General features: G+C 43.7%; 1 protein-coding gene and 1 long non-coding RNA gene across 7 annotated transcripts in view; one reads left to right on the forward strand and one right to left on the reverse strand.

Annotated features, from left to right (window-relative positions):
• Nucleotides 1-26,892, reverse strand: part of EPB41L4B (erythrocyte membrane protein band 4.1 like 4B) — a 138,805-nt gene that overhangs the window by 84,883 nt on the left and 27,030 nt on the right. For all 6 annotated transcript variants that reach the window (XM_079949450.1, XM_079949451.1, XM_079949452.1 and 3 more), the window contains exons 2-4: nt 8,166-8,270; nt 5,342-5,384; nt 3,481-3,559 (exon numbers count right to left, since the gene is read on the reverse strand). In XM_079949450.1, coding sequence (XP_079805576.1) covers nt 3,481-3,559; nt 5,342-5,384; nt 8,166-8,270 — 227 coding nt within the window. The remainder of the gene's footprint in view (nt 1-3,480; nt 3,560-5,341; nt 5,385-8,165; nt 8,271-26,892) is intronic.
• Nucleotides 10,844-23,939, forward strand: LOC307201109. Its single transcript, XR_013832548.1, has 2 exons — nt 10,844-11,076; nt 23,833-23,939. It is a non-coding gene; the product is annotated as an uncharacterized lncRNA (long non-coding RNA).

Genomic DNA, 26,892 nt, shown 5'->3' on the forward strand with positions numbered 1-26,892 from the left:
TTTGTATGTTCCATACAAGAACCATAACCAGAACTTATTCCACTCATGGATGTTTCTTACTGACCTTGTTAGGTATGAATTAGTTATATAAACTTTTAGGCCAAAAGAAAGCACCCCTTTCCTATTACTCCAGCAGATGTTGAGGAGATTCAGCAGCCTCCAGTATCCCCAAAGCTGTGAAGTCCAACTATAGAACCCCAGTTCACCATAATAGCACACAATTTATTTCATCATTTGACTAGTGAAATGCCAGCCACTGTGACAGGTTATCTGCATGCAGAGAAAGTGACTCTGTACCGTATTTCAAGGGCCCAGGCTTTACCCCCACCTTTCAGGTGTGTCCCAGATAGCAGTTTATTTACTTTGCTCCACAGAATTCAATGGCAGTCATTGGTGACAGAGCCCACTCTTATTGGCAAAGCTCAAGGATGGAGAACCTGTGGCTGTTAAGATATCATGGGACTCCAACTCCCACCAGTCCCAGCCAGCATAGTCAGTGGTTAAGGATGGTTGAAGTTGGAGTCTAACAACATCTGGAAGTTCCTCACCTCTCACTCCTCTGCTTTTTTTGGTCGTGCTACAGTGTGACAGAACGTTAGGAACTTGCATATACCTAAAGCTAAATGTTCATCAAATTTGACAGGTTTAGGAACATAGCACTGCAGCTCTTTCCTCATTCCCACTCTGCCCTACTCATCCAAAAATGAAGTTACTGGCTTGGTCAAAGGAAGAGTAAGGAAAGGCCTGCTATGCCAAATCTGGCCCTCCCTTCTCTTCCAGAAACCGCACATAGCCAGGCTCTGAGGAAGAAGTGAGAAATATTTACCCACACTCCTGAAAAAGAAGGTACACATCAGGCGAGGGTGGGGAAAGAGGAGATTGTGTCCAACCATCTGCTGCATTGCCTGCTCACTTGCTGGGTCTCTGGGTAAGTGAATAGGGAGAGGTGGGTTTCTGTTTGGGCCACTTAGACTCTAGCTAGCTAGGCCTCAGAGAAGAGTGAACAACCAAGCCATGCCAGCTGCTGCTACCCTTTCACAGGAGATGAGCCAGGGGCTTCACATTCCAGGTGAATCAAGAGGACAACTCTCAAACCCTGACAGCTTTTGCAGGAGTAGGGGATGCTGGGTAAGGCAAGAGGTATCCAAGTTTTCTTATAAGGAACCAGAACCTTGGAGACATCTCAGTGTACTATAATGGAACTAGTGAGGAAAAAGTCAAGGCACAAGGAAACTAGGTAGGGAGAATGCTACTGTATGACCTGACCTGAAAATGCCACTCCTAGATGCTTCTCTCATGGTTTGGACTCCAGACCAGGGTGGGGTGGATTACCTGTCTTTGGAGAAGACAGACAGAAAACCCATCAGTCAGGTTATTTTCCTCTCTCGGGGAGATGAGAGCGAGTGTGTGATATGAACTAAAGCACCATCTGTTTAAAGAGGGACCCTTCCTACCTGACAAGTGTGATCCTTGCTCCCTGCCATGAGATGCAACAGCACCATCCCATCCAAACCAACCTCTGACAAAATTAAGCCTCCAGTTTTAGAATTACGAATGCAGGAAGGACAAGACATCACCTTGCATGTGTTTTCCAGAGACTATATAGGAAAGAATAAGTCAAAATCTTATAAGAAACTGGATACCAGCTGCTTTATAAGACTCTCTTGATACAGACAGTGACCCAGCATCCTTTAGCCGTGTGAAAGATAAGGAGATCTGAGAGCTGCCCTCCTTAGCTGTTGGCAGTGGCTAGTTATTCCCAGTGCCTACGTTTAATGAACATGGAGTCTAGTGTCACAGATAAACCAGGGAGAAAGAAGGTACTAGAATGAAGCTTAACCACAGTTAAGACAAAATCAGTCCTTGATATTCTGAAGATACAGTCACTTAAGCACAGAATTTTTTTAACCATTACTAAATTCTGTCAATTTTCCGTGAACATGGTCCCTACAGACACCAAACTCAATAAGAATGCAAAAGATCCCGTACTTGGTGGCAGCTCCCTTAACACACATTTAGGCAAAAGCTGCACATAATGCTATTAAAAAGAACATTGTTAATAACAGGGTGGATTTGATTTAAATCATATTGATTTAAATCACAATTTAAATAATGATTTAAATCTCTAGTCAGTAAGACTTTATTTAAATCATTTTTTTCCAGAAAGATTCATTCTTGCTGGTATAATCTTAATATTTACAACCAGATGAAGGTTTCATTTTTGGAATAATAAATTTTCTAATTAGTTTTTACAGTTATATCAAAAATTACTGATTTGGTTATACAATTAGAAATACATAATTATGAAATTACTGTGAGGTTTCATAACTTAACTGTTTATATTTGGACAACTTTTCTCCTGCACTTTATTGGAAGGAGAAAAATAATCATTTCCTTAATAACTATTTAAACAATTTATTTAACTAAAACAATAATATTACAGCATATGTATCCATGTTTGTTAACTGATGTGGTGAGAGACTTTATTGTTTGGAGAATGTCAGGCCAGCCCTGGGAAGAAGGGCCTGGAAGCAGTGGACTCTTCTTAGTTGACCTGCAAGCACTTCAAGGACTTCCAGATCCCAGTTATTATTTCCACCCCTTTGGATTTGCTTCTGCATTCAGGTGCCTATTCTGTACAGTTAGGTGTGAGTGCAGTTGTTGGGACCCAGTGGGATTGGGAAGAGGCTGCCAGCCCTGACGAGCCTTCAGCTCTTGCCTCAAGTCTGAGGTGCACAGATATGCAACTGACTTGCACAATTAATACACAAAGATCCCAACACTTGTGGAATATTCTGCTCCCAAGGCTGCACTTTCATTTTCACTGCTTCACACTTAGCTAATTCCACTCCAAACAATCCATTCACTGAACCTCTTGGAACTTAGCCTTTCAGAGGCAAGGGCTTGGTTCTGTGTATATAAATTTGCAAAGGAACAATGGGATTAAGGTTTTCTCCTCAACACTGTATGTTTATTTTATAACATTTTTCCTGTGAAGAAAAGGCATGTTATCTTTGCAGACACAAATTCACACTTTTGAGAGCTGCAAAAACAAGCATCTGTGATAATATCTTCTTGTTAGAAAAACTGCCCCAAATAATCTTACAGAAGCCTCTGGAAGAGTTAGACATTGTGAATGGATTAATGGAATTCATTTACCAAAAAATTTAAACACCGCATGTAAAGCCTCATGCTGCATAATTAGAAACAAATCCTTATTTCCTGATGAATAGCCTTTGAACTATAATGTAACTTAAACAGAAAACTATCTTTAGAAAGATTTTTCCCCCAAAAGCATTTCATTTTAAAAAATCCGATTTAAATTTTTTAAAAATCATTTTTTTCATCATTTGTTTTTTAAAAAGCCAGCAACAAACCATTGATTTTTATCCACCCTGGTTAATAAACCAACCCCAAATTTATCTTCAACTCTACCTTCCTTTCCAGATGTTTGGGTTGCAACTCAAAATCACTTCCTACCTTGTGAATTCCTCATGGAGGTTGTTTGGCTCCGATGAATAGTATTTGATTCGAAAGTGCAATGTATATGGTGGCCCAACTAGATGAAGAAAGGTTTTTAAATGTTAAAAGGCAGAAGCCGTGCAGTAACTCATACAATACATCTATTACAGCGAACGAAGGTATTTTGTGAAAGTGCTGAAGCCTTTGGTGTGAGCAGGGCTGATGTCACAAAGGCCCAGCAGTGATGCTGTCACAGACAGACTAGGCAGGAGAGGAGAGTCCAGGCAGCACCAGAGAAACAGGAGAGCTGAACCAGATGTAATGGGGGCAGCTGTGTTTGTTTCATCACAGATTTGCTGGGGGAGCCAAAAAGCTGCCTTAGTAGCATTGGGAAGCAGCCCCTCTGATGCAGATCCACTCTGCCATTCCATTCACTAGTCATCCCAATCTGATCCATTAAATCTGAAGCTCCCTCTCTCTCCCTTCCTTGACTATAAATCGAAAAATTGCCTCTTCAAACGGAGTGGATTAAGCCTGGCAAATTTCAGGCCAATCCATTCAGTGGGGGTTTCTGCAGGAAAACTTTTATTTTAAAAAGTGGATTAAAATTGGAGATATGGTGAAATTTCAGGCGGCAGTACAGCACTTCTGCAAAAGTGGACTCCATGTAAGTTGGGTTGCTACTATTACATCTTGTTTTATCTTAAGAAAAGGACAGGTGGAGTGGAGGAGGCAACAGCTTGAAGCAGAAGGCCGAGGGGTGCTTAAGGAAAGGGCAACACTGAAGGCAGAATGGGCAGAGAAAGTAGGAAACAAACAATGGCGGACAGAATGGGCCATGGGTGTAAGAGCTAAAGGAGAAGAAATATAGATCATGAACATCACTGGTTGAAATACACTTCAACTGGGAGACTTAGGTAGGTACTCTGTTGTAAATGCTTTTATGGAAAATTTATGTCTGGTAATGTGCTCTAAAAAGCAGTGTAATTTTTTTATTTAAGGGGCTCATCTAAGTGCACATTTACATTGCATATAAATTACTCTTCCGGTGTATATTCACTCCACTTCCACATTCAACTAACTATCAACAGAGCACAGAGACACAGGACATATCAAATGCTCAGTAAATACGGAGTAAGAAGAGCAGAGGTGGACTAAAGGATGACTGCACTTCACTACAGAACTACCAGTCAATTGCTAGTCCAGGGATTAGCTTGATTCAACCAGGCACTTCTTATGATTTACCGTATTTTTTGCTCTATAAGACTCACTTTTTCCCTCCTAAAAAGTAAGGGGAAATGTGTGTGCGTCCAATGGAGCGAATGCAGGCTGCGCAGCTATCCCAGAAGCCAGAACAGCAAGAGGGATTGCTGCTTTCACTGCGCAGTGATCCCTCTTGCTGTTCTGGCTTCTGAGATTCAGAATATATTTTTTCTTGTTTTCCTCCTCCAAAAACTAGGTGCGTCTTGTGGTCTGGTGCGTCTTATAGAGCGAAAAATACGGTAAATTGAGAGTGCACACTCAGGATCTAGGTGCTCAGATCAGCGAAGCCAATCAGAAGTTTGCATTCTTGCTTATCAGAAAGCAGTCTGAAAGCCCTTATCAAACTTAATTAAGAGCTCCTGGTGGACGGTGATCAAGTTCATACCTGCTTAGTTTCATCAGCTCTGCATTGTGGTCCCAGTTGGGGAACTACCAAATAGCATATCATTAATCTGATCAAGAGAAAACTACTGAAAGAGGGGGGAGTGCTTAGGGATCTCACACAAACACCTTTCAACTAGTGAGCAACATGGCAAATAGTGGGCAATGTGAATCTGTAATTTGAAAAATATGAAATATTTAGCAATGACTCAAGATTTAGGTTCACCATACTTACTTTTGATTTGCTTCTTAATGGGTTTTGAATGGTCTAGCCAGTGCTAGGAAAAGAAAATTGTTTTATTTTAAAAAAAGGAAGGACTCTGCTCGTTTTTAATAGTTCAGAAAGAAACATACAAAGAATACCATGTTCAATAAGCATTTGCACCATTTCCATGTGCTGCTTCCACACCAAGCATTTGTGTGGAATAACTGCACTTTTTAAATGTGGCATGTATAATACCATCCTTCATATCCCCTGGATTTCTGACTTTTTACACCACAGAAAAATCTAATGTTTTTTGAAAGTCCAGAAAAACAGCACCATCTCCACAGTCCTTAGCAGTGCTTGTCTGTTTTTCTTGAGAGATGTGACTTTGGCTTGGGTAATGTCTGGAGCTGAACCTTATATGCCACAACTGTTAAGAGATGGAGGAGGCTCAATTTCCTCTTTTAAAAAGAAAAATTAACTTACGACACATGTGGATATGATAAGTGAGAGGTACTGAATTGCTTGGGTGGGGAAAGGATTTACAGGTTTCTCAGTACAACTACTGATCACCCCCACGTCCCACTCTAAACCAGGGTGGGGAAGCCTATGGCCCTCTCCATGCTGTTGGACTGGAACTTCCACAAAGCCTGGCCATTGGCTACCTTGGCTGGGACTTATGTGAGCTGCAGCCCAACTACACTCTGGAGGGCCACAGACTCCCCATCCCAGCTTAGAGCTGGAAGAGGGGGTGTTCAGAAGTTGTATTGAGAAACATGTAAAGCCTTCCCCTCAAAAACAGGAGAACTGTAAGGGAAATCTACCTGGGAAAAACTTCAAAAATAGGGAGACCTTTCACTGTTTGCATACTTGGCTGCAGTCCACAGCTGCTTTGGTGCTGAGTGCCTGCCCCAACTTCCCTTCCCTATACTAGCCCAATCCCCTGTGCCTCCCCAACCTCTGGACCAAGCAGAGTGAGGTTGCCTGATGGAGAAAAGCTCCATCCACATTAGAGAGGAAGAGCCCAAATGTTTTTGGTTGGTTTTGTGGTTTTTTTTAATCCCCATTCTCATTGTGCAACGAGCTCCTCTTCAAATCTTAACAGATAATCTCACCAAAAAAGGGAAAATAAATATAAATACTGTAAATTAAAAAAATGAAATATAGGTGTGTTTGCATTTATTTATTTTAAAAACTGAACACACAGAACACAGCACTAAAATAGCATGACAACGGGGAAACAATGAATTGAAGCAGCCACTTCAAATGGGGGGGGGACGCAATGCCCACTTTTAATACACACGGCTCCTTTACAGGTGGAGGCGCTTTACAAGATCTCCTTTAAGATAATGCATACAATTCACCCAGGGGCCGAGGAGCACAACTATTTGCTGTTATTCATTCAAAGAACACTGTCACTTCAGTTACCCAAAAATAAGCTATGGATAATTCAGGCAACTTCTGGCTTTAGCAAATCTCTATTGTGCCATCTCTGCCAGATGATACAAATTGAATCCCAAGTGTTTTGGTTTCTTCCTCTGTAGAGTTGAAGCCTGATAATTAAAAATGTTATTGCATCTCAAGTAAATGACTTCTCTATTCAGAAAGAAGCTAGTATGGTATTTTGGAAGTGACAGTTTCATATATTCTCAGATTACCCTCTAAGCACCAATTCTTCTAAACTGCCAGGACAATTTCCATTTGATACCAAGGGCAATTCAGTCTGCTAAAGAAACAGAGCTATTCTGTACTCAAAGCTAGTTTGTATGTGGGTGCAATTTCTCAGCCTTGAAGCCACAAAGACCCCAAAAGAGACAGGCCAGGGAAGCTTTAGGGGCTGCCAAAGCCATTGCACTGCAAGAAGGATTTCAGTTCACCCCTCCTATTTTGCCACGCCTTTCCTTGACACAAAAGTTGTTCAACGTGCAGGAAGTTTATGACACAAACAAGTGTTCCAAGTGTTCCTACTCGGAAATGGTTCTGTGATGAAGAGAGCTGTACTTTGTTTATCTACTGAAGATGTAGATTTACCCCAAGTCACATACGACTTCCTGGCATACTTTGAAAGTGACAGATTCAAGCAGATTTTGAAGTGCCTCCGGTTGGGAGTGAAAAACCATCCCACATAACATAGCTCAGATTAGCCCTCAACCTCATTTCTATACCTTTTCCATTGTAACATGCCTACCAAAAATCTCAGATGAAAGGGGAGCACACATTGGTGGAAAGATCCCTGGAAACCACCACACCAAACCAATCACCATACAGTTCATAAAAGGCTTCTTTGCAGGGAGCAAAAAGGGAGAAAGAGAGTGAGCCTCAGAGCACGGATCAGTCTTGCATATCTGCAGGAAAACATGCAAGCTCTGCTCAGGTGGAAAGAGGTGCTAGCAATATTCATCACTTCCCCCACTAGGTGGAGGGTCCCGGAGAGCAAATCTGCAATGACACACTTTCTTTCTCATTTGAATCCCAACTCTTGGGCTTCATTCTTGTACTACATATTTGGCTTCTTACATCCCACTGGAGGCAATATGCAAAACACAGCCAATAAAGAATACCTTTCTATAGCATCCCACACCCTCTCTCAGTAGAATGCAGCCAGGATGTAAAAATGCTTCTCATACCTCTAAATGCAAGATGTATCTTATTGACATAAGAGCCAGACCCAAGGACTGAAGACACACTAGCTTCCACAGAGCAATTCTGAAACTTGTGCCAGTTTTCTGACCTAGTCGGGAAACAATGGTCCACCTGGCACACAACATTATATAAACAAGGTCTTCCTTATCAGAGCTTTTAGTATATGCTTCTAGACACCATAATTACCATAAAATAAAGCTCATTTACATACCAAAATCTGGGATGTATCCATGAACTGAAGGCCAAAGTAATCCGTTTCCACAAGATCCAAATGGTACACAATCTGGTCAAATAAATCCTGCCCTTTTGCGTGTTTCTACAAGAAAGGATTACATAAAAAGGAGGAAATATAGTCACATGCATGTTTCATACAAACAATATTTATTTACTGACATCTGACAACTTCAACACAATATTGCGCTTTCAGCTAACAGAAAGGTAGTAAAGAAAAAGTACAACAGCATAACGAACTCAAGCTAATACAGAAAATTAAAGCAACTGGAGCAGCAACTGCCTGTTCAAATAGACAGTAAAAGCAAACTGCTCTGAGTTAAAGATGCTTACAGTAGCAGTTCTTAAATGCCGGGGTGGGGGGTGGGGTGGGGGGGTTGCCTAAATGGTGGCAACAAGGTCTGGACTTCCTTGAAGTAGGTATTCCAAAGGCAAGGAGCCACCAAAGGAAAAGGCATCCTCTCTGCTCGCTCCTCGCTATATTTCAGAAGGCAAGGGCACCCCTCAAAAAGTGCCAGACGATACTTTCAGGAAGTGGACAGATCAAAAGAGCAGAAGGCAGCCCAAGAAACATTTGGGTCCTAAGCCATGAACGTTAAGACTGATACGGAAGGGGGGGGCATGTCTTCTTCACCACCTTCTTCGCTACAATATATCAATTTATTTCCAATTGTCAATGTCAAAAGGGACTAAAATCTATAAAATTCATAGAAAATCAACGTGCCAGTTTGCTCAATTTCTCTAGGACTCCATCACACCTCCCCTGTCCAGCATAATCCCTCAAGCAAGGTGTCAAGACCCTAATCCTGTCAAATCGCTCTGATCAGCCTTTCCTCCAGGCAATGTCAGGTGGCAGACTATGCATATTTGGGACCACTGTTTTCTCATCCCCAGGAAGTGTTTATCTGTGCATATCTCCAGCTCTGCATATTCCCCCCTCCCTCCTCCATATGTTAATCTGTGTAACCCAACCTCCCTTTAATATATTCATGATGTAATCTGTGTAACCAAACCTCTCTTTAATGTATTCATGACGTGTTTTGCACTGTATTCTGGGACATGGAGGGAGTTTCAAAAACTCATGTCACCCCTTTCTCACTGTTCAATCTCGCCTTGAACCTGTTGCGCAATAAACTTGGATCTCCTGCTGCTTGCTCCTGTCTCCGGCTGAGCTCATTTTCCTCCGCAGGGACCCACGGACTTAGTCCGATGAGCTGGGTGGCAGAGCAACCTCGCACCCAGATTTTACCGTAACAAGACCAACACAGGCAAAGTAAGATTTCTTTGTCCAGTTTGTGACCTAGCTAGAGTGTTCTGGACTAACTGCAATTTCTGGACTCTCTTCAAAGGCAGCCCCACATAAAGTGCATTGCAGCAATCCAGTCTCAAGGTTACTGGCCCTCCTGATAGGAGTGGAAAATCACAGAAAAATGGTGTCTCCAGTCCCCAGCCCAAGAACTTATCTGAAGCATACCAGGTATAAAAGCTACTGAGGGATCCAGTATAATCCACAATCTGTCTTCCTCCTGGTATAGATGATCCACCAGAGCAATTGATCCACCAGAGCAATCTCCATCACAAGTTAAGTCAGGCCCTGCCACTTACTTGAATGAAACCACTTTCCGGTCTGTCCCTGAACCATGTTTTTTAAACATTCAAAATAAATGTTACAGTGCATTAGATCCTCTTACTAAATTGGGATTTCTCCCCAGAAAGCAGTAAGTGAACAGGTCAAAACTCTCACGGGTCTTTTGCTGCATTACTTGCCACCTGCAAACCCCTGCAAAGGCTTTCTTGCTTAACTTACTGGTGTGAAAAATATCCAAGTCTTCTCCAGGAAGGGATGTTAGAAAACCAACATATCAAGAGCATGCTTTGTTGACATCTGGTTTCCTGCATCAAGCAATTTTAATTTTACTTATTTTGAATATGAAGGAATATTCAAACATGTGAGCCCTCTAACTGCGTTCTAAAGCAGTACAGCCCACATAAAGATTCTCCCTCCCTCTCTCTCTCTCTTGCACACTCACACATACACTCATACAAAAGCCAGGGCATCTGAACAGGATGGCACAAATGGCAATTATGAAAAAGAATATGAAGAACACATTTTTAAGGTTAACAAAAGGACCAATTAAGTCGCCATGTTTCAAGCTAGTCCCTATAAACAGGTCAGCTATCAAAGAACACCAAGTTCAAAGAAAAAATATTCACCAGCACATTCCCAGGAACAAAGAGAGAGGTTCTTAATTTTCAATAAAATTCTAAATATATATAATTAGTAAAAGGTAAAGGGACCCCTGACCATTAGGTCCAGTCGTGGCCGACTCTGGGGTAGTGGCATTCATCTCGCTTTACTTACAGCTTCTGGGTCATGTGGCCAGCTTGACTAAGCCACTTCTGGCGATCCAGAGCAGTGCACCTATTTATCTACCGTATTTTTCGTTCTACAGGTCGCACCCAACCATAGGGCGCAGAGTGGAATGGCAGAGTGGATCTGAATCAGAGGGGCTGCTTCCTAACACTACTAAGGCAGCTTTTTGGCTCCCCCGGCAAATCTGTGATGAAACAAACACAGCTGCCCCCATTACATCTGGTTCAGCTCTCCTGTTTCTCTGGTGCTGCCTGGACTCTCCTCTCCTGCTTAGTCTGTCTGTGACAGCATCACTGCTGGGCCTTTGTGACATCAGCCCTGCTCACACCAAAGGCTTCAGCACTTTCACAAAATACCTTCGTTCGCTGTAATAGATGTATTGTAAGAGTTACTGCACGGCTTCTGGCTTTTAACATTTAAAAACCTTTCTTCATCTAGTTGGGCCACCATATACATTGCACTTTCGAATCAAATACTATTCATCGGAGCCGAACAACCTCCATGAGGAATTCACAAGGTAGGAAGTGGTTTTGAGTTGCAACCCAAACATCTGGAAAGGAGGGTAGAGTTGAGGGTAAATTTGGGGTTGGTTTGCTGAACCAAGGTGGATAAAAATCAATGATAGGACCCTCATACATACTGGGCTGTCTCTCCTGGTATGCCCCGCGGAGGACCTTAAGGTCCATAAATAACAACACTTTGGAGGTCCTGGGTTGCAAGGTGGTTAGATTGGTCTCAGCACGGCTTTCTTGGCCGTGGCCCCAACCTGGTGGAACGCTCTGTCCCAAGAGACCAGGGCCCTGCAGGACTTGACATCTTTCCGCAGGGCCTGCAAGACAGAGCTGTTCCACCTGGCCTTTGCTTTGGACTCAGTCTGACCCTTATGTTTCCCTCCCGTTGTGGTTGATTTATGGGCTACTATTAAAATGAGGCTGCATTTTAAATTGTATTTTAACCCGTATTTTTATAAACTGTTTTGTTTGTTTGTTCCCCCCCCCCATTATGTTTTATTGTAATTTTATTGGTTTTAGCTGCCCTGAGGAGGGCGGGGTATAAATAAAAATTTTATTATTATTATTATTATTATTATTATTATTATTATTATTATTATTATTTTGTAATCTGATTTTTTAAAAAATTAAATCAGATTTTTAAAAAATAAAATGCTTTGGGAGGAAAAATCTTTCTAAAGATAGTTTTCTATTTACTGTAAATTTCGGTGTATAAGGGGAGTTTTTAACACCGAAAAAGAGGTTAAAAAGTCGGGGGTCGCCTTTTACGCCGGATATCCGCCCCCCGCTGCAGCTGCGGCAGCTCCAAAGCAGCCGCAGCAGCGGCAGGCTCCACTCCGCACCGGGAGAGAGCGGCCTGGCGCAGAGCCCGCCCACTGCTGCTTCGGAAGCAGCAACAGGGGCGGTGGGCTGCGCTTCGCTCCGGGCAGCCTTCTCCCGGTGCGGAGCAGCCCAGCGTAGTAGGCATCTGGGCTTATAAGACGAAACCCCAAATTGCAGCTGCCAATTTGGGGGGGGGCATCTAATATGCCGAAATCTACAGTAAGTTACATTATAGTCCAAAGGCTATTCATCAGGAAATAAGGATTTATTTTTAATTACGTAGCATGAGGTTTAATATGCAGTGGGTTTTTTTGATAAATGAATTCCATTAATCCATTCACAATGTGCTCTTCCAGAGGCTTCTGTAAGATTATTTGGGGCAGTTTTTCTAACAAGAAGATATTATCACAGATGCTTGTTTTTGCAGCTCTCAAAAGTGTGAATTTGTGTCTGCAAAGATAACATGCCTTTTCTTCACAGGAAAAATGTTATAAAATAAACATACAGAGTTGAGGAGAGAATCTTAATCCCATTGTTCCTTTGCAAATTTATATACACAGAACCAAGCCTTTACCTCTGAAAGGCTAAGTTCCAAGAGGTTCAGTGAATAGATTGTTTGGAGGAATTGATCTGCCCTAGTAGCTAAATGTGAAGCAGTGAAAATGAAAGTGCAGTCTTGGGAGCAGAATATTCCACAAGTCTTGGGATATTTGTGTATTACCGTATTTTTCGCCCTATAGGACGCACCGTCCCATAAGGCGCACCTAGGTTTTTTGGGGGGGAAATAAAGGGGAAAAAATTATTTTCCCCCCAGGCGCGGGGCTGGGGGGGGGAGGCCCGAGCTTCCCCCGACCGCAGTCCCCAAATAGGCAGCTCTCTGCAAGCCGTAGGAGCCCAGGGCTGGCTCCCGCCGCTTGCAGAGAGGTCCGCGAAGCCTGGACGCGCTGAGCTCAGCGCGCCCAGGCTTCCGCATGCAGGCAACTCTCCGCAAACAGGGGTAGCGCTCCCGCTGCTTGTGGAGAGGTCCACGAAGCCTGGAAAGCAAGAGGGGTCTGTGCGCACCGACCCCTCTCGCTCTCCAGGCTTCAGCGAAAGCCTGCATTCGCCCCATAGGACGCACACACATTTCCCCTTCATTTTTGGAGGGGAAAAAGTGTGTCCTATAGGGCGAAACATACGGTAATTGTGCAAGTCAGTTGCATATCTATGCACCTCAGACTTGAGGCAAGTGCTGAAGGCTCTTCTGGGCTGGCAGCCTCTTCCCAATCCCACTGGGTCCCAACAACTGCACTCACACCTAACTGTACAGAATAGGCACCTGAATGCAGAAGCAAATCCAAAGGGGTGGAAATAATAACTGGGATCTGGAAGTCCTTGAAGTGCTTGCAGGTCAACTAAGAAGAGTCCACTGCTTCCAGGCCCTTCTTCCCAGGGCTGGCCTGACATTCTCCAAACAATAAAGCCTCTACTGGGAACTTCAGTCCTGCAGCAGGAATCCCTGACGTTCTCTGCCCCAGTCCTTGGTTCCCCTTTTCCAGCTTTCCACCAGCCTGTTTCTCCTCCGCCTCCTCTTTCTGCAAGCCTCTTCCAGACTAGGTCTCCCAACTTTATCTTTCCTCCCCACCCCTCTACAAAAGGTACATCAGAAAAGTTGTCCAAATATAAACAGTTAACTTATGAAACCTCACAATAATTCATAATTATTTGTCTATGTATTTCTTCCCCCCCCCCCCCGATTATTTATTGAATTCTATAACAATTAATGATACCAATCTCATTCATCATGTTATTTACAATTATTCTCCCTCCCCTCCTCTGGACTTCCCTCAACTCCCCCTCTGCTGAGTTATTTAGTTTTATATATCGTATCCTGCTTTTCCTACCCAAAAGTAAAATCCCTTATCATTTCTTTAAAATATCTGTTACTTAAATGAAGTTGTGAAAGTTTATTCAAATCCTGCCAGTGAATCCAGTCCATTCTGTTATTTCTGCAAATAAACAGTAAATGGTTCCCAGACTCTTTTGAAGTCCTTTTCGTCCTCTTGTAGTCTGTATGTTAGCTTAGCCAATTCTACATAGTTCATCAGCTTTTGTTGCCATTGTTCCTTTGATGGTATTTCTTCCGTCTTCCAACATTGTGCAATCAAGATTCTTGCTGCTGTTGTAGCATACATAAATAATGTCCATTTTTCTTTTGATAGCTCTTGATTTGAGATACCTAACAAAATGGCTTCAGGGTGTTTGACAAAATTCATTTTAAATGTTCTTTTTTTTCCAATTCATTGTATATAATTTCCCAATATTTTTAATCTATTTGCCTCATCATCATAATAATTTATTATTTATACCCCGCCCATCTGGCTGAGTTTCCCCAGCCACTCTGGGCGGCATTCCCACCACATATGATAAAATGTTCCTTCCTTTTTCCTTACATCTCCAACATCTGTTATTTTCTTTCCTAAACAGCTTTGCCATTTTCACTGGTGTGATATACCATCTATACATCATTTTAATGTAATTCTCTCTTAATAGTATGCAATCTGTGAATTTTATATCAACTTTCCATACTTTTTCCCAACTTTCAAATTGGATGTTGCGTCCCACATCCTGAGCCCATTTAATCATAACTGATTTTACCTCTTCACCTTTGGTTTCGCACTCTAATAAAATACTACATGCTTATTTTAACAATTTAACATTCTCTTTCACTATTTCTTTTTGAAATCTGGAGATTGTATAACTTAAACCCCCTTTTATTGTCTTCCTTTAAAAATTCATTTAATTGCCTATGGTGTAACCAACTTTGTAGATAGTCTTTCAGCTCATCATACTCTTTTAGTTTGAGTTTACCGTCTTCTTCTGTTAACAACTCTCTATATGTCAACCAGCTTACTTTTTTGGTCGACTTAAGTGAAAATGCTTCAGTGGGTGACAGCCACCATGGTGTTTTCCCCTCTAACAGAACTTTTTATTTTTCCCACACTCTTATTAATGACTTTCTTATTATACGGTTTGAAAAGCCTTTATGTGTTTTCCCTTTCCCATACCATAAATATGAGTATCTAAACTACTCTGAAAATTTATTATTTAAAAAATGAAATCTTATACCAGCAAGAACAAGTCTTTTTGTAAAAAAAAAAATATGATTAAAATCAAGTCTTACTGACTAGTTATTTAAATCAAATCCACCCTGTTTGCACTGGCAGGGTAATTCTTCCAACATTTGCAAATCGAAGCACTGGCATAGCCCCCCCCCCACCTGCGCCTGGGGGGCTGGAGGTGCGCTTGCATGTGCTGTGCCATGGGGTAGAAGTGGGCAGGGTGTGCCACCTGAGTGAATGGGAAGTGAGAATGCCCCTTGTCTGGTCCTCTCGCCGTTGGGCTAGGCAGGGCTGCCCAAGATAAGTCTGAGGTCTAGTTTTGGACCAGGTGGTTTGCTCTGGGGAGCCGGGTTGGGGGGGTGGCTGTGCACAGAGGGCGCCTGGAGGGGCCGCATGAAGTTTTCCCAAAAACAACATGATCAGGAAGGTTCTCTGACGCTTTACATTTCCATGGGAAATTGTTCATTGAATGTGTTTGTCTAGTAACAGTGAGGAAGAGTGAGTGACCTGCACACTGAATCTCTGAGGGCACCTGTCTCCTGGGCTCTGCCTGCCATCTCTCCCCTCTTTTCCTGAGGCTCTTCCTGCAGGAGCACTGGTGTAGCATCCCCCGCTTGTGCCATGGAGGCAGGGGGTCCCAAGTGGGCAAGAGGACACCCGGCAGGGATGCAGCTGGTGTGTGCCGGCCCACGGAGCACCCCAGCTGCGTTTCACGGCAGCACTGGGCCTGCTGGAGGGCACCCAGGAGGGATGCAGCTGTTTGGGCACCCTGCAGCCCCAGTGCTGTCCTGGGTGCCCCACCTCCCCACCCTCCCTTCCTATGCTACTAAATCGAAGAAAAAATAAAATTACCACCACCACATGAAATAAAACCAGAGATAGAAGGATCATGAATTCAAATATTTGCTGCTTGCTGCCTTTTGATTTATTTATTTTACTTAAAAAGGGGTGTATGGGGTGGGGGGAAGGGTAGTACAGTGGTGCCTCGCAAGACGAAATTAATCCGTTCCGTGAGGCTCTTTGTATAGCGTTTTTTTGTCTTGCGAAGCAAGCCCACTGACAGCTTAGCGGATTAGCGCTATTAGCGGTTTAGCGGCTTTTAGCGGATCAGCTGATAAGCGGCTTAGCGGCTTAGGAAAAGGGGGGGAAAGGGGGGGAACCCGCAGGAACTCGCAAGACATTTCGTCTTGCGAAGCAAGCCCATAGGGAAATTCGTTTTGCGAAGTGCCTCCAAAATGGAAAACCCTTTTGTCTAGCGGGTTTTCCGTCTTGCGAGGCGTTCGTCTTGCAGGGCAGCACTGTACCGATGGTGGGGGAGATTTTGTGCTCTTTCTGGAGTAGTCTGTCCACCTTTGGGCTCTACGCTGCACTCAGTTCTCACCTGTGGTTCCTAGAAGCTATCAGCATATGACAGCGGCCACATTGCAGGAAACGACTTTGACTTGCCGGCTGACCAGGTGAGGGGAGCTGATGGGTCTCAACCCCTTCCCTGCATGCAGAGACAGGTTCTGGTGGACTGAGTAGTAGTACCTTACAATCCCACCAACATAATGAGGAAGTAGACCTCAGCTAGTTGGACTGGAGTCTAAAAACCAGAGGTGGACCACCTTCAAAGAATTATCCCTAATGTTAGCAGACACAGCCCTAAAGAGACGAGTGGACCAGATCTTAAGCCATTGAGAATCTTTCAGTTCACCCACAGAGTCCTTCTTCCACACTGATTTCCAAGTAGCAAGTGGTCAGGAGTGGGGAATGTATCACATTGCAGTGGGCTGGAATAGATGACCCTTTTGGTCTCTTTCCAATTCTCTGATTCAAAGTTAATCCGATTTATATATGAACATATATATATAAACAGAGAGGCATGAAAATTCATATTCATATTTTCAAATACCTACCCCCCCCCCAAAAAAAAACACCAATGTCAGTTGCTTCATTTAGAGTTATGAAATATTTTTCGATTTGCATGTTTAATGAGTAACCACAACCTGGACTAGAGAACCCTGTTGAGCCTGTTATTCCACATAAAGCACAGATGACTGTAATGAATTTGCAATTTTAAAAGTGTGAGATTACTGCCTGATAAAGTTCAGAGTATGACTCACACTGTTGACTGACTTGGAGGGCAAAAGGCACGTTTTCCAACATTATGTTGAGGGTTAACTTGGTTTTACAAAGCCTTGAGAAGTTAGTTACAGAACTTCAACACCAGTAGCTTTGTGCATCTAACTCTTAACTAAGTTATGTAAGAGAATGGTTTTCTTAGATGAGTAATAAATTCTGAAGTATCTAAAAATCAGCTGGAGAGGAACTCATGCTTCTAGATCTCCCCTAAAACTAAGTGCATGATGGTGGGGAGAAAATATACCCCTTGTACTTTTTGTAATTCTGCAAGAATTTTGTGGCTGTCGAGCCGTGCCCTCTGGGCCCTTCTCATTACTTACATGGTATTTGCTAATTTCTGTGGCATGCACAGATTTTCTCAAGTTTAATTAAAGTGTGCAGAGTAACGTGAACATATAATTCCAGATGTGGCTCCCAAGGACAACACATCCTACTGAACAAAATGCAATTTGGCATACTCAAAATACACTGAAGCCCCCATGCACACTTTTAATTCCACAGGAGCATGAACACATAACTTCAGTTTTCAGCATGGCGTTTGTAATGATTATTCCACGCTTGTTACTGTTAACTAGGTACTTCTTGTTGTACAAGTTATAACTGGTACAAGGCTGCTTTTTTTCTAGGACGCTGAACTCTGCAGAGCTTGTGTTTCCTGTAAACAAGAGGAGTGAATCTCAATACCGGAGCCAGGCTGCCTTGCACTCAGGGTCTCCACTTTCCCTCTGTTCTGCAGTCAGCCATGCAACCAGATCCAGCCACTTTACACATTCGGAAAGGTGATATAATTGTTGCATTTAGGATTGGTTTACAGGACTTACATTGGGCCTTTTCTGTCCATTTACTAACTAACTTTTTGGAAGGAAACTTTTATTGGTAATTGGGGGGGGGCATTTTCTGGGGGCCACTCTATTCTCTTCACAGCATTCTGTTGGCTGAAAGTTAACTTTAGAGCTGGGAGCAGTGGCAAAAGAAAGGAGGACACAAGAGAAGGATAAAGTAGACACAGAGGGCTGCATAAAGGACAGTGTTACAGTGGGTTTTATACGTGAACTCAATCAGAGCCGCAGCTGGGGGGGGGGGGGGGCAGCCAGGATCCCTGCATGTCTGTGCTTCAAATGGAGAGAAATATGAAAAAGTGAACAGCAGCCACCAGCTCTTACTGTCCCCTTTCCCCATGAAGCTGAAGCTGCAGGGAGAGGGAGAGGGAGAGCTGGAAAATGTGGAGAGGCTGTCTGCAGTGAAGCGGAAGGTAGGCTCCCTGTGAGAAAGAAATTCTGGAGGGGCAGGGAGCGGAGGAGGAAGAGAATCTGTTGCAGAGTTGGCAGGGACCTCGCATCCTGGCCCCCAGAAAGATCCTTTCTCCTTTTGCTTTTCCCTCTCCTTCACGTCTCTGAGATCCATTAAAAGTGATGAAGAGATCAGATCTCCTCACCCGGTCCTCTTTTTTGCAACGTGATTAAACAATTTAAATGGCAAGTTCACAAGATAAGCACTTGGGAGTCTTGCTTGCTTCTGTGTGTTTTCTCTCTCTCTCTCTCTCTCTCTCTCTCTCTCTCTCTCTCTCTCTCCCCCCCCCCCCTGGGGAGGGTCTCTTGGGGTTCTGCTCTGGATCAGCCCCTCCCTTCAGGGTGTGATCCCTTAAGAGGGACCAACTGCCACCTTGTTTCTTGCCTCAAGACTTGCCTCATGTTGTTGTGTTTAGTTTCCCATTATGTTATTTTGTTCCAGTTTTCTTTATTATTAAAGCTCAGTTTACATTTACATGAGCTTCTTATTTTTCTCAAATAAAAAGAAACTGCTGAGGAAAGGTGTAGGATGTCCTAAACTGCGTGAGGGAGGAGATATTTCCCCAGTTTGCCAGGAGGATGGATTTTGTTAATCTTCTTCCTGCCTCCGCAGCAGTTTTACACTACAATCCTAAGCACTTTTACTCAGCAGTAAGTCCCACTGAGTTCAATAGGACTTACTCTCTGGTATGTACCTGATACTTCTGCTTCATTGACTATGCAAAAGCCTTTGACTGTGTCGACCACAGCAAACTATGGCAAGTTCTTAAAGAAATGGGAGTGCCTGATCACCTCATCTGTCTCCTGAGAAATCTCTATGTGGGACAAGAAGCTACAGTTAGAACTGGATATGGAACAACTGACTGGTTCAAAATTGGGAAAGGAGTACGACAAGGCTGTATATTGTCTCCTTGCTTATTTGACTTATATGCAGAATTCATCATGCGAAAGGCTGGGCTGGATGAATCCCTAGCCGGAATTAAGATTGCCGGAAGAAATATCAACAACCTCAGATATGCAGATGACACAACCTTGATGGCAGAAAGTGAGGAGGAATTAAAGAACCTTTTAATGAGGGTGAAAGAGGAGAGTGCAAAATATGGTCTGAAGCTCAACATCAAAAAAACGAAGATCATGGCCACTGGTCCCATCACCTCCTGGCAAATAGAAGGGGAAGAAATGGAGGCAGTGAGAGATTTCACTTTCTTGGGCTCCATGATCACTGCAGATGGTGACAGCAGCCACGAAATTAAAAGACGCCTGCTTCTTGGGAGAAGGGCAATGACAAACCTAGACAGCATCTTAAAAAGCAGAGACATCACCTTGTCAACGAAGGTCCGTATAGTTAAAGCTATGGTTTTCCCAGTAGTGATGTATGGAAGTGAGAGCTGGACCATCAAGAAGGCTGATCACCGAAGAATGGATGCTTTTGGATTATGGTGCTGGAGGAGACTCTTGAGAGTCCCATGGACTGCAAGAAGATCAAACCTATCTATTCTGAAGGAAATCAGCCCTGAGTGCTCACTGGAAGGACAGATCCTGAAGCTGAGGCTCCAAGACTTTGGCCACCTCATGAGAAGAGAAGACTCCCTGGAAAAGACCCTGATGTTGGGAAAGATGGAGGGGACACAAGGAGAAGGGGACGACAGAGGACGAGATGGTGGGACAGTGTTCTCGAAGCTACCAACATGAGTTTGACCAAACTGCAGGAGGCAGTGGAAGACAGGAGTGCCTGGCGTGCTCTGGTCCAGGGGGTCACGAAGAGGCGGACATGGCTAAACAACAACAACAACAACAACAACAACAACAACAACAACATGTACCTGATCATTCTCACAGTTTTTATTATTATTATATTTATATGTTTGTGCTGAGGAGAGCCCAGGAACATGCCTTCATCATATACAACCCCCACCCCCCAAGATATAAATGTTATATGCAAAGAAAGAATAGCATTTCACTTCAGAACAGATAATTCAACTGTCTGTGAGAATTTAGAAAAGGATGCTGTGATCACTAAGACCCAGCATGGGTTTCTAAAAAATAAGTAATGCCAGCAATATAATTTCTTTTTTTGATGGAATTACAACTCCCCTGGATCAGGGGAATGCTGTGGACATAGTGTATCTTGGTTTCAGCAAGGCTTTTGACAAAGTCCCCCATGATATTCTCACGAGGAAGCTGGTAAAATGTGGGTTGAATGAGGCAACAGGTGGATTTGTAGCAAGCTGACTGGAAAAAAGTGACCAGTGGTCTGCCCCTGGGCCTGTTGTTCAACGTCTTTATAAACGACTTGGATGAAGGAATTGAGGGGATGCTCATCCAATTTGCAGGCGACACCAAACTGGGAGGGGGAGCTAATTCAGTAGAAGACAGAATCAGGATTCAAGATGACCTTAACAGATTGGAGAACTGGGCGCAAGCTAACAAAGTGAATTTCAATAGGGACAAATGCCAGGTTCTGCACTTAGGCAGGAAGAACCAGGTGCACAAATAGAGGATGGGGAACACCTGGCTTACTAGAAGTACATGTGGAAAGGATCTGGGGGTCTTGGTGGACCACAAGCTTAACATGAAAGTGTCCTTCCACCCAAGAAGAGGAACCTTCAGCCTCAACTCAATCTTTATTATTATGCACTTATCACTGGCACTGGAGTGCTTCAGAAAACGCCTTCATTAGAGGGTGTAAAGATATCAGAACTATTCACATATGGTGGGATTGTTATAAACCGCAAGCATTCTGGAAGACTGTTGTTAGTGACAGAAGTTTGATTACAAACCATAACATTACTTACACCCCAACCTTGGTTCTGCTAACAGTTTTTAAGGTGATAGTGTTAATTTGACATACAAAGCACTAATCACCTTCCTTTACATTGCCACTAGAATACTACATAGCTCAAAATAGGAAGTCCCCAGGGAGAGTCAGCTGGCGCCTTCATTATCCACCTTTAGGAGCCAGGCAAAAACATTCCTCTTTAACTAGGCCTTTGGCTGATTAACATCCTATACTCCTTCAAATGTGTTAGTGGGAGTGGGTGAGGTGAAGGGGTTATAGGTTTGTTCTGTACTTGTTTTTATTATGCATTTTGTGTTATTATCGTATTTTTATGCTGTGATCTGCTCCGAGATCTACGGATGAAGGGTGGTATACAGATTTAATAATCATTATTATTATCATCGTGGGATGCGGGTGGCGCTGTGGTGTAAACCACTGAGCCTTGGGCTTGCCAAACGGAAGGTCAGCGGTTCGAATCCCCACGATCGGGTGAGCTCCTATTGCTTGGTCCCTGCTCCTGCCAACCTAGCAGTTCAAAAGCACCTCAAAGCGCAAGTAGATAAACAGGTACCACTCCGGTGGGAAGGTAAACGGCGTTTCCGTGCGCTGCTCTGGTTTCACCAGAAGCGGCTTAGTCATGCTGGTCACATGACCCAGAAAAACTGTCTGCAGAGTGGACAAACGTCGGCCCCCCCGGCCAGTAAAGCGAGATGAGCGCCATAACCCCAGAGTCGTTCGCGACTGGACTTAACTGTCAGGGGTCCTTTACCTTTAATTATTATCATCACAGTGGAAAAAGAAAGTAGGGATACTGGCACTTTCAAAAAATTAACTAAGGACATCAAGGCATTAGCTGGAAAAGGAGAAGAGGATAACTTTATAGCGGCATTCTTTTATTACACACACAACTGACTGTCACTCAGAATGAGGTCCACCAGACTCACACCTGACACTTTGGAACAATGTTTTCCCATGAGGAACCTGTATTTGGAGGGTGGGGTGTGTGAAGTGGGTGATGTTGGTTGGGAGGATTGTTATTACATGTTATTTTGAAAAATCAGTAAAATATATTAAGCACACACACACCCCTCAACATTCTACATATCTGGGTAGGCCACTCTAATCAAAAATGCATTTAGCTTGATGTCAATAGACACACAAAATATACATGTAGACAGTGTGTGTGTGTGTGTGTGTGTGTGTGTGTGTAAGAAAAGAGAGAGAACATCCAAACACAAACACACACAGTTTGAAAGCTCCTGTTCAAAGTTTGGCTGGCAAAACTGACAGACTGAGAACATTCCAAATATTTACCTTGGCTTGATAATCTGATGATAATGTTAATTATTTTTTACTTGAACTTTGTTATTTTATTGCATGTGCAACTGCACTCATCTTTGGTGCCTATTTTACTTTGTTTTTATATTTTGATTTTCATCTGTTACAATTGTTCTCTCTGTTTTATATAACATTATAAAATGAAAATTTAAAAAGAAATATTACAAAGAAAATGCCTTCCTCCTTGTATCTCTCCAGGTTAATTCAGAGAGTTGAATTACTCCTTAATTACTCACACTCTGCAGTTTTGTTCTGTTCTCCAATATTTATGTCTCCATACCAAGTACGGTGTCTGCTTCTCAAGCAGAGCCTGGACAGCCATCTGTTGGGGATACTTTGTGTTTGGTTTTCCCACACTGAGCATGGGAGTCAACAGAACAGCTTAACAAGGCACCCTCCAATTCTATCATTCGGCCCATGGTATGCTATGCTATGATAACACCATGGTTGCAGGTTCATTCCCTATGAGGGACAGGTGAATATTCCTGGATTGCAGGGGGTTGAACTAGATGATCCTTCCAACTCTATGATCCCATGATCTCTGGGGCCTTGGTGTCGACTTAAAATAGAATGTGGATTGCAAGTAGCCTCATTTGGAGACTTTGTATGGGTACAAAGAGATAGGCAGAAGTCCACTTTTGGAAATTTAAATATAGTTTCCTTATTCAAGATCCAAATATCAGCCAAATGCAGTCAGACATAAATCATGAGCCCGGGGCTCTTTACACCTGCGTCCAAATTCACGGAAGCCTCTTCTCTGTGAACAAGCTCTCACATCGCTGGGGTAAAATTTAAATGACCCCATCACACAGGGCGATTGTGTGGATCACATGCGCTAAGTCTGCCTCCTGCCAGATGCATTGATTCCATGTGAAAGACCCACATGTCTGCCCCAACGCCACTTCAGGAACCCCTCATGGAAAAGTCTCTACGGGGTCCGGGGAATGTTGACGTATCCCAAAATACCAATATGAGTTTCTAGTACACTAGAATTTGTTGTATTTTTAAAACACTAGATGCATTATATTTCTGAAAAATACATTATCTGTGAGACCTGCAGAATGTGCTCAACAGCTGGTTGTTATGCACCTTAACATATACATAATGCATGTGCAGGCATGCACATGTATACTAAACTCTTCTGAATAACATAAAAGTTACATTTAGGGGCAAATCAGCATGTTCTGATGACTCCGTCAACCAATTAGTACATGCTATTAGGAAATGTGCATGCTTGGAATAAGAAATTGTAGTGTATATCAACAGTTTAAGTTTGCTTTCTGCTAATTTACTTTATCTTTATTATAGCCAATCAACTCTGCTACACAAACTTGTTGCAACAACAACAGAATTGACAAAAGTTAAAAATAGGTCTCAGGAAGAATGGATAAATGGATTCTGAATGGACAGCTGAATACCTGCAGCATATGCCATCTGTTTCCCAGGCCAACTTGGAAGAGGACTGATGCCTGAGAATGAGGTACAAGGGACAGCTGCTTCACACAGCATGCAATGTCATGTGCGCTTCGCCCCCGCATGTCTACATAGCAAAGAGCCACAGCTTATCCCAGTCCTCTGTTCATTGCACCCGTAAGGCGCACATAGCAAGGGCCAGATGAACTGCATCTCCAGGGCCAGATGAACTGCATCCAAGAGTATTAAAAGAACTGGCAGATGTGATCTCAGAACCACTGGCAGTCATCTTTGAGAATTCCTGGAGAACAGGCGAAGTCCCGGCAGACTGGAGGAGGGCAAATGTTGTCCCTATTTTCAGAAAGGGGAAAAGAGAGGACCCAAATAATTACCGCCCAGTCAGTCTGACATCCATACCAGGGAAGATTCTGGAGCAGATCATTAAGCAAACAGTCTGTGAACACCTAGAAAGGAATGCTGTGATCACCAATAGTCAGCCTGGATTTCTGAAAAATAAGTCATGTCAGACTAACCTGATCGCGTTTTTTGACAGAATTACAAGCCTGGTAGATGAAGGGAACGCAGTGGATGTAGCATACCTTGATTTTAGCAAGGCATCTGACAAGGTGCCCCATGATATTCTTGTAAAGAAGCTGGTAAAATGCCGTCTTGACTATGCTACCACTCAGTGGATTTGTAACTGGCTGACTGACCGAACCCAGAGGGTGCTCATCAATGGTTCCTCTCCATCCTGGAGAAGAGTGACTAGTGGGGTGCCACAGGGTTCTGTCTTGGGCCCGGTCTTATTCAACATCTTTATCAACGACTTGGATGATGGACTCAAGGGCATCCTGATCAAATTTGCAGATGACACCAAACTGGGAGGGGTGGCTAACACCCCAGAGGACAGGATCACACTTCAAAACGACCTTGACAGATTAGAGAACTGGGCCAAAACAAACAAGATGAATTTTAACAGGGAGAAATGTAAATTATTGCACTTGGGCAAAAAAAATGAGAGGCACAAATACAAGATGGGGGACACCTGGCTTGAGAGCAGTACATGTGAAAAGGATCTAGGAGTCTTGGTTGACCACAAACTTGACATGAGCCAACAGTGTGACGCGGCAGCTAAAAAAGCCAATGCAATTCTGGGCTGCAGCAATAGGAGTATAGCATCTAGATCAAGGGAAGTAATAGTGCCACTGTATTCTGCTCTGGTCAGACCTCACCTGGAGTACTGTGTCCAGTTCTGGGCACCACAGTTCAAGAAAGACACTGACAAACTGGAACGTGTCCAGAGGAGGGCAACCAAAATGGTCAAAGGCCTGGAAACGATGCCTAAGGGAGCTGGGCATGTTTAGCCTGGAGAAGAGGAAGTTAAGGGGTGATATGATAGCCATGTTCAAATATATAAAAAGATGTCATATAGAGGAGGGAGAAAGGTTGCTTTCTGCTGCTCCAGAGAAGCGGACACGGAGCAATGGTTCCAAACTACAAGAAAAAAGATTCCACCTAAACATTAGGAAGAACTTCCTGACAGTAAGAGCTGTTCGACAGTGGAATTTGCTGCCAAGGAGTGTGGTGGAGTCTCCTTCTTTGGAGGTCTTTAAGCAGAGGCTTGACAACCATATGTCAGGAGTGCTCTGATGGTGTTTCCTGCTTGGCAGGGGGTTGGACTCGATGGCCCTTGTGGTCTCTTCCAACTCTATGATTCTATGATTCTATTCTATGTTTGTTGCAAACTGCCTTTGGAGACAATAGTAAAAACACTACCAGTCTAATTTATAGCATCATGGTACACTGTAATCAGAACTTAAGAATCCCTTAGCTGGGTCAGAAACAAAGTCTATTTTGTCCAGGATTCTGTGTCTTACACTGGCCCCTGGAAGATCACGAGCAGGGCATTGTTCTGGCTCCCACTTGAAGACACAGTACTCTTGGCTCCCTTTTCGCCAAATGCAATGGCTAAACAAAGATCAGGTTACAAGGCGTGCAAGTCAGCAGTTATATCAGTCCTAATGTTCATGGCTAGGCATAAGTAAGACATTGTCCCAACGCTTCACATGCCCCTGCGGCTCCCCTTTTGAAGAGCCCTCTGGGGCAAGCAAACAGGCTTTCTTGAGAGTAGGCTGGAACGGCTTGTGCTGGCACAGCTAGCACCACATCCCTGGATATGGAGACAGAGTCTCACAGCTAATTTGCTATCTGTTCAGCTGCCAATCCAGAGGCAATGGGAAACAGGGCTGAAGTCAAACCAGGGGGCTCCTCCTCAGCTCTTGGGATGTCCAATTGTACTGTGGATGAGACCCCCATTTGACAACTAACCTGGTGCCTCCCCAGTGTCAAGATCAGCACCTCCCAAGCCAATGGTCCCCTTCCCAGGATCCAATTCCACAGTCCTGTCCTGTTCCTTCTCCCCTTCTGACCAGCTCTGCCAAGAAGTCTCCATGTGGCTCATGAGACTGAACCTGGGACCTTTTACATGCACACCGTGTGCTTCTCTACTGAGTCACAGCCCCAATGTACGCTGCAGTAACACCAAGCCCTGCACTCCACCCAGGACTAGGGCTGGATGGTATCTGCCTTTCAACATCACAATATAACACCAGCTAAACATTGCAGTATACCAATAAATCACGATGTCTGAAATAAGGATGGAGCTGCCTCCCCGCTGGGCCCGCCTCCTCCGCTGCAACACGCTTACGTGGTCAGGCGGGGCCAGCTCTGAGAGGAATCAGGCTTGGCTCTCTCTGCCCCTTGGTCCCCCATGGCAGTGCCAACGCTTATTCCCTCGTCCCCGCTCTCCAGAGCCTGCCGTGACCCAAACTCTTCACGTGTGGCTGAAGAGAGACAGTGGTCAGTACTGACCTAACATATACCATCCACTGCCTTGACAGTCCAAGCTGTAAGGTGAAGTTCATGAGTGAAAAGCTGTTTCTCAGAGGGTTGCCT

Source organism: Podarcis cretensis, assembly GCF_951804945.1.
Source record: "Podarcis cretensis genome assembly, chromosome: 13".
NCBI lineage: Eukaryota > Metazoa > Chordata > Lepidosauria > Squamata > Lacertidae > Podarcis > Podarcis cretensis.